Source organism: Heteronotia binoei, chromosome 21 (genome assembly GCF_032191835.1).
Source record: "Heteronotia binoei isolate CCM8104 ecotype False Entrance Well chromosome 21, APGP_CSIRO_Hbin_v1, whole genome shotgun sequence".
In the NCBI taxonomy this organism is placed as follows: Eukaryota; Metazoa; Chordata; class Lepidosauria; order Squamata; family Gekkonidae; genus Heteronotia; species Heteronotia binoei.
In genome coordinates this window covers 37,088,509-37,097,072 of record NC_083243.1, presented here as the reverse complement: position 1 = coordinate 37,097,072, position 8,564 = coordinate 37,088,509, and the positions used below count along the sequence as shown (strand labels likewise).

At 44.5% G+C, this 8,564-nt stretch overlaps 1 protein-coding gene across 1 annotated transcript; it reads left to right on the top strand.

Annotated features, from left to right (window-relative positions):
* The first annotated feature begins 469 nt into the window (after positions 1-469).
* FAM181A (family with sequence similarity 181 member A) lies at positions 470-1,453 on the top strand. Its single transcript, XM_060262236.1, has one exon. It carries the CDS (start codon positions 540-542, stop codon positions 1,437-1,439), a length of 900 nt encoding a protein of 299 aa, XP_060118219.1. The 5' UTR covers positions 470-539; the 3' UTR covers positions 1,440-1,453.
* Positions 1,454-8,564: the final 7,111 nt, after the last annotated feature.

Genomic DNA, 8,564 nt, shown 5'->3' with positions numbered 1-8,564 from the left:
AGGCAGTGCTTGAAGATGGGTGGAGTCTTTGGAGGAGAGGGAGCTCAGTATGGATGTGTTGCCATAGAGTCTACACACTCTATACCTGCCATTTTCTCCAGGGGAACTGACCTCTATAGACTGGAGAGCCAGTTTGGTGTAGTGGTTAAGTGCAGGGACTCTTATCTAGGAGAACTGGGTTTGATTCCTCACTCCTCCACTTGCACCTGCTGGAATGGCCTTGGGTCAGCCACAGCTCTGGCATTGGCTGTCCTTGAAAGGGCAGCTTCTGTGAGAGCTCTCTCAGCCCCACCCACCTCACAGGGTGTTTGTTGTGGGGGAGGATGACAAAGGAGATTGTGAGCCGCTCTGAGTGGAGGACGGAATATAAATCCAATATTGTCTTCTTCTTCTCCCTGTGCTTAACTGAAAACCAAAAACCCAAACCACCTGTTGTTTATGCGTGTCACTTCCAGGCTCAAGCCCAAGCGAGACGGCTCTTCTTCATGGACGGCCCTTCCCTCGTCGTCCCTTCTCCGCGGCGGATCCCTTGGTGAGAGATGGCCTCGGCGGACAGCGAGGTGAAAACCCTCCTCAACTTCGTCAACTTGGCCTCGAGCGACATCAAGGCCGCGCTGGACAAGTCGGCTCCCTGCCGCCGCTCCGTCGACCACAGGAAGTACCTGCAGAAGCAGCTCAAGCGCTTCTCGCAGAAATACGCCCGCCTGCCCAGAGGCCACCACCTGCAGCCGCAGCTGCCGCCGCCGCCACACGCCCGGGAGCGAAAGGCGCCTGAGGAGAGCGCGCGAGGAGGCCCGAGCGCCGATGGCGTGGAGACCCCTGTCGGCCAAAGCGGCGGCGAGCACAAGGCCTGCAAGGCCCCGGCGGAACCCGGCGACGACCGGCAGCAGAGCGCCTCTGAGGCGACCTCCAGGCCCGACCAAGTGCCCATGAGGAAAAGGCAGCTGCCCGCTTCCTTTTGGGAAGAGCCCCGGCCGCCCCCGGGTCCGCTGGGCGTCAGCGCGGGGGCCTTCCCAACGGCCGCCCCCTCCTCTTGTTCCACCTCCTCCGCCAAGGACCTGCCCCTTCATGAGGGAAAGAAAAGTAAAAAAGCGCCCGATTGCGGCAAGGCCTCTGCCCCAGACAGCCCTTCCTCGAGCGGGCCTGAGACCGAGGCCGCCAAGGTGCTGAGCGCCTGGAGCTGCTGTCCTTTTCAGTACCACGGACCACAAGCCTCCTCCCCCGGCCTCTACCCGCCGCCGGCCCTCCCTCCCGCAAGCCCTTTCCCAGCCTTGGGGCTATGGCGGAAGAGCGCGGCCTCCTCGAGAGAAGGGGAAGCTTTCTGCAAGCCGGGCGGCGGCGGGACAGGCCAGAAGGTACACCGGCCTGTGGTGTGGAAACCCATCCCCACCAAGCCAGCCGCGCCGCCGCCCATCTTCAGTGTCTTCGGGTACATTTAGGCTGGGGGCAGGAATCGCGTCCATTGCCCGACCGGGATCTTCTTGCTTACTGTTGGAATCGCGCTTCGAGGCGCGCAAAAAAAGGGAGGCAAAGAGGGACAGAGAATCCAGACCCCTCTAAGGAGCATTCAGACTCTGCCCCTGGAATAAAGATATCCACCCGACAGGTTAGCAACAGGAGTGGACCAAGGAAGCAAGAACAAATAAGGCTTTCTTTGGCTTGTACAGTGTTGGAAAGGTCCTGTAAAATACCATTTTTTGGTCAACAAGAACTTAGTTCTTTCTGGCATGTAAATATTAAGAGAGTTAAAACGAATAAAACAAAAGGAACAAAAGTTTTGGAGTCTCCACAGTTCAGGTTACCTTCAGGCAGGAGAGTGACTTCTGGTTAGTGAAAATAAGAGAAAAACATGGTGTGCACAAAACTAAACTAGTTCAGCAGCACCTTAAAGACTAACAATTTTGTTAATCTATTAAGATGCCTCTAGGCTCCTGTTGAATCTTGTTAAAACACCCTAACAGAGATGGAAGTTTCTCTACAGATTCTGCAGTTGCAATTTTTTAACCTGAGAGTAGCTGGCCTGAGAAATCAGGGAGATGGCACTCCCTTGGTGTTTTTTTTAAAAAACTTTTTTTTCTCTTAGAAGCATGTAGCTTTTTTATCACATTTGTTTGGCATATGTCTATAATGACACAGGAGATAAATGGGATTTATCTACATGACATATTTGCTGTTGGGGTGGAGAGCTAATGTTTCTCATTTCAGAAAGGGTCAGAGGCACAGCTCATGTTTTGCTTGCTTAAGATCTTAAGTTTAATCCCCAGCTCTTCTCAGGTAGCAGGAGTGGCAAACAACTCTCTGCTCAAGACCCTAGAGCCACTCCCCATTTGACGATATAGGACAAAGAAGCTCTGATAGTATAAAACGGTATCAAATATGCATATATTGGCCAGGCAAATGCGGGTGTCTGGGAGAGTGGCAGTGATTTATTTACACAATATTCCATAGCAGAAGAGATCATTGTTATCATGAAAGGTGTCATGCATGCACAAGTGTTCACTTATTTTGCTGATCATTCAGATGCAATGTTTTGAATCCCTTTTGAAAACAGGACAAAGCAGTAGTGAAGTAAACCACTAGCAAAGGAGACCTCTGAGTACATACATGATGACCTTGGCTTGGCCTGCATGATTGGTGATATGAACAAGATCATATCAACAGTAACTTGGCTTGAGAAGATTGGTGGAGTTAGGTGTGAGATGTTTTGCAGGAATTAAAGGCCTCTACTAGCCATAGGACTTGGGGAACTTTTTCCATACTGATCACTCTGCACATTCTACCTCTGCATTCTTTTATCTGCTAATATAGAAAGGGGTTAATGGAAGAAGCTTGAGAGCTGTTTTAAGGGAGAGACCTCCTCCATTTTTCAGAACATGTGTTCCTCAGCAGCATTTGACTGGATATATGGTATAAAAAGAAACCACATCAAATATTCATAAAACAGTTTTACAGTTTAATATTTAATCTATCCAAGAAAATATCTTGACTAGTCTCTCTTCCTCCCACCCCCACCCCCCAATCCTGAAATGGTGATCTTCAGTAAACATTTCTGGTTCAGGGGTTTAGGGTACTTTTTTGTAAAGTTAGCTTGCATCTGTCTGGGAGGGGATTTCATGGCTTTGGCGTTTGTTATTTTAAATGATATATTGTGATTCCCAGCCATGGACTATGGAAAAATAAACATTAAGAATCAAGTTGTATAACACCTCCCTCCCACACAAGACTTTTACAGATACAGTGACTATAGAACTTTGTTCCAATTTACTTGAATTTACAGAACTGGACAGCTGATCTGTGAATGCAGCCACCCATTCTTTATCCAGAGGGTTTGTTCATTGTTGCATATGTCCTTGACCTCACAGATGTTAAGCATTCCCTCCATCTGCAGCAGGTACAAAAAAGGCCTTGTCCTTTTTATGCTTCTGCCTGAACCCTTTGTCATGCTGTAGATGTGGAAAAAACATGAGTAAAGCAGTGACCCAGAACAAGCCACTCCTGGTTATCTGTGGCAAGAAAGAGTACACTCTAAGCAACTATGCAGGGGAGTTTTTGCAAATGGGAAGATGTCTGCCTCTCCTTTCAATTTTTCAGTGTACCAAAAATGGCAAACAGGAATATTTGTGGGCAAAACGGGGGCAAAATAGTGGGCTAGTCACTTCTGTGAATTTGCTTGCAAAGTTGTCTTAGTGTGAATTTTTGAGAATTCTTGGAGAACAGGCGAGGAACTGGAAGATTCAAGGTGGGCAAATGTTCCCATCTTCAAGAAGGGGGAAAAGGAGGACCCATCAGCTTGATGTCTATACCTGGAAAAGTTTTAGAACAAATCATCAAACAGTCAGTCCTGGAACATTCAGAAAGGATGGCTGTGATTACCAAGAGCCAGCATGGGTTTCTCAAGAACAAGTCATGTCAGACTAGCTTTATCTCTTTTTTTGGAAAAAAATACTACCTTGCTGGATCGGGAATGCTGCAGACATAGTTTATCTTGATTTCAGTAAGGCTTTGGATAAGGTTCTACATACTGTCCTTGTTGACAAGTTGGTAAAACGTGATTTGGATACTGTTACTGTTAGGTGGATCTGTAACTGGCTGACAGATCACACCCAAAGAGTGCTTGTTAATGGTTCCTCATCCTCTTGGAGAGGAGTGACAAGTGGAGTGCCTCAAGGATCTGTCCTAGGACTTGTTTTGTTCAACATCTTTATAAATGGTTTGGATGAAGGAATAGAGGGAATGCTTGTTAAATTTGCAGAGGATACTAAATTGGGAGGGGTTACAAATACAATAGAAAATAGAAACAGGATGATCTTGACAGGCTGGAAAACTGGGCTAAAACCAATAAAAATGAATTTTAATAGGGATAAATGTAAAGTTCTGCATATAGATAGGAAAAATCCAATGCAAAGTTATAGGATGGGGGAGACTTGTCTTGGCAGTAGCATGTGTGGAAAGGCCTAAGGGTCTTAGTGGGCCTAAGGGTCTTAGTGGACCATACACTGAACATCAGTCAACAGTGTGATGCGATGCTAAAAAGGCAAATGCAATTTTGGGCTGCATTAACAGAAGTACAGTGTCCAGATCATGTGAAGTAATGGTGTCACTTTGCTTTGGTAAGACCTCACCTGGAATATTATGTTCAGTTTTGGGTACCACATTTTGAGAAAGGATATAGACAAGCTGAAACAGGTCCAGAAGAGGGCAACAAAGATGGTGAGTATGGAGATCAAGTCCCATGAAGAAAGGTTGAAGGAACTGGGTATGTTTAGCCTGGAGAGGAGGCAGATGAGAGGTGATATGATAACCAACTTCAAGTCCTTGAAGGGCTGTCATACAGAGGATGGTGCAGAATTGTTTTCTGTTGCCCCAGAAGTTAGGACCAGAACCAGTGGGTTGAAATTAAATCAAGAGTTTCCAACTCTATTAGGAAGAACTTCTTGACCATTAGAGCGGTTCCTCAGTGGAACAGGCTTCTTCGGGAAGTGGTGGGCTCTCCTTCTTTGGAGGTTTTTAAACAGAGGCTAGATGGCCATCTGACACCAATGCTGATCCTGTGGATTTAGGGGGAGGGATTTGTGAGTTTTCTGCATAGTTCCACACATGCAGGATTTTGTGTAACACCTAGTTAGGGTTGTCAGTCCCCAACTGGGGACAGAACCCCTGATTTCAGGGCTTCGGTGCTATCAGAAAGGGAGGCAAGAAACAGCTATTGGGTGCTCCATTGTATCCTATGGAGAACAGTTCCCATAGGGTAAAATGGAGAATTGATCCAAGGGTATCGGGCTTGGGGGGCTGTTTTTTGAGGTAGAGACATCAAATTTTCATCGTAGCATCTGGTGCCTCTCCTCAACACCCCCCCCCCCCCAAGTTTCAAAAAGATTGGACCAGGGGTCCAATTCCATGAGCCCTCCCAAAAGGTGCCACTATTCTCTATTGTTTCCAGTTGAAGGAAGAAATTTAAAAGGGGTGTGGTCTCTTAAATGTGACGGCCAGAGTTCAGCCTGCTTGTCACAACCTTGCTCCTGGCTCCACCTCCAAAGTCTCCCGGCTTTACTTCATAGTCCCCAGGTGTTTCCTGAGTTGGATCTGGAGTCTCCACCTCCATAGTCCCCAGGTGTTTCCTGAGTCAGACCTGGCAACTCCACACCTAGTTCATTCATCCCTATATATTACAATGCCCAGAAGCTGGTTGCAAAACATCTTCTCCAACTGGAAATGCAATTGAGGATATAATATTTGATTTCGTGCAAGAGGCTACCTTGGTACTTTTCTTGCATTTCCACTCAAGCAAGAGCTGTAATGCAGGCAAAAAAGTGTTGGATCCAACCTTCTATGTATCTATGATACATTTAGAACTCCAGATTAGCACAGTGTTACATGTTCAAGGTATGAGGAAAAACTGCCTTCAGAAATGAACTTTTCTCCAGTGGTTATCACAATTTAGGCTGGTTTAAACTTTCTCAGCTTTGGGGTTTGTAGAATCTTTCGGGCTAAGTGCCGTGTTCTATTGGAGAAAGTTTTTCTTCCAGACGTTTCGTTCTCGGCTGCGGAGAACATCCTCACTGGCGTTGCAACCGAAGCAGGCGCTCTGACCTTGGCTGCTGTGCATTGAGTGAGGCCAGGGCTGCTGGAGAGCTGCTATTTCTAGGCTGGAGGGGGTGTGGTGAAAGGGCAATAGGTTTGTGGATGTGCCCATTGTTTGGTGGGGCTTCCTGGAAGAGTAGTGATAAGGAAACTGTTGAATGTGACCATTGTTCTGTGTTAATTGCTGGGAGGGTTGGAAGGCGTGTGAAGAAAAGGAAGATAGTTTCTCAGCTTTTGTACATCTTATTAGGCAACTTTATAAAATTGCTTCAGTTATTATAAATCATTTCACAAAATAGCAACATAGTATCTGAAAGGGAATTTTAATCACATTTAATGCAAACAGTGAAACCTAAAAACAATACTTTAATAAATACTGCACATGCCCATGCCCCCCAATTTATAAAAGTAATTGTAACAAAAAAGTGCATATTATAAATGAATTGCACACACGCCTGTAGAAATAATACATTATCACAATCCCTAGAATATGATATAACAAAAGTTTTCCTATCATCATAATACATGCAAATGTTCTATGCAGTGGAACAAGATGCATATAAAGTCCTGCATTTTTTTCAAATTTACAATCAGTTTCATATTAAAAAAGAAGCATTTTTACAGATTTGCTATGACTTGTTATATATTTATATACAAATTCAGTTGCCTAGATCCAAGAAATCACTGGACCAATGGAAGATTGCAAAACTCATGTGCTTATGGTTCCCCAGAGCAGGCTTCTGGAGGGGACTTTTAGTAAACCGTTGCATGCAGTTTGACACACATTAATCCATTGTCCATGCAATTGCCTTTTCCAAATCACCTCTGCATGAAAATGATCTTTGTGGTACAATTGCTGGATCACGGTAAATGAAGGAAAGAGGTAGGAAGCTCCACTTGAAAATAAACATAAACCAAGTATGTGAAAAAAACCACAGCAAAATAAATCAAGTGACAGAACAGTTCTCAGTGGAGCTTTTCAGGGAATGACCTCCTTGCTCCGGTTTATGCATGCAGCTGCACTTGAACTTCCTGAGGTTTGCACTAATTTTTTCAGCATCACAGATATATCTGATTCACTGGGATTTTTCCTAGTTTATGGAAAAATTTACAGGTTACCAGTGCATGTGTGTTGGGAGAACTAGGAATGCCTTTCCTACCTTATTTCTCTCCAATACCAATAATGGGCGCAAGTTGACCTGTCTCCTCAGTCCCTGTATCGTATGAATATCTACTCTTAAATTCAAGAATTAGCACCTCACTGATCCAACCACAATTAGTTAAAACATTGCCATTAAAAAGGGAAACAAAACTGCAACATTGTTAATATTACTGCACAAATTATTTTTAAAAACTCAGTAGTACTTACTATATCTAGTTCCTATAAGAGCTTCAGATGGTTCTGCCCAGTAAATGTCCTACAATCTATTTTGAACCCCCCCCCCCATGGTGCATTATGGAGACACAAATACTAGTTTAAATGTGCTTGATTTTGTATTGTTAGACTGCCTTTAGTGCAGGGGTCCTCAACCTCCTTGAGCCTGTGGGCACCCTTTGAATCTGATGCAGTGGTGGGTGCAGCTACAAAATGGATACAACAAAACAGCTGCTACAGGAGGCAAAGTCAGCTACAAAATGGCTGCCCACAGCTTACTTTCAGTCACAGTGTGAAGTTTTTTGTGCTGTAGTGGAAGCTACTGCCAAAACAAGGTCTTTAAAAATCTGCAGTTAAATCTCCACTGGCCAACCAGCTATCTCGCTGAGTGAAAGTCCCACCTGCCATGCCCACTATTCTAACAACACTTTGTGGGCTCTGGGAAGGGTGTCAGCAGGTACCACAGTGTCCATGGGCACCACATTTGGGACCTTTGCTTTAGTGTCACAGGGTTTCTTGGTATCTTCAACATTCTAAAAAAGGGAATCCATATTCCAAAACCTGAAGCATCTAGCCATAAGCTATACCAGTCATTGACTTCGGTGATACCAAAACTACAAATAAATGAATTACAGTGCATTAATAGCCCTGTTTCTTATGCTTCTTTAATATATGTACATTTGTTTCCTAAGGATTAAACCCTTGGTAAGGTCTTTATTTCATGTTTATTAGAGTCATAACTTCTTCATTAGATTCATTATTAACTGTACGTCTTGTCCTGGAAGAAAAAAGTGTATTTATAAAGATCAGGGCCTTTCATCATTCAGAAGTTGTCACTACATATTCAAGAAGAAAGGCCAAATGAATTAGAAATGAAATGAATGAGATGGTGTCAAATGAGACAGAATTAGCATCCTGAAAGTTGACAGCCAAGCTAACTAAACTCAAATAAAGGCCAACCAATGAGCTGAAACACGATGCTGAATTTTAAATTTTCATAAGATCAAGATGGTTTTAGCTATGGAACAATTCCCAAAATACATGAGTTGCCCACTACAGCAATCCTGATCACCCCTCAATAGTCAAGCACATAATTATGTGCAAACTG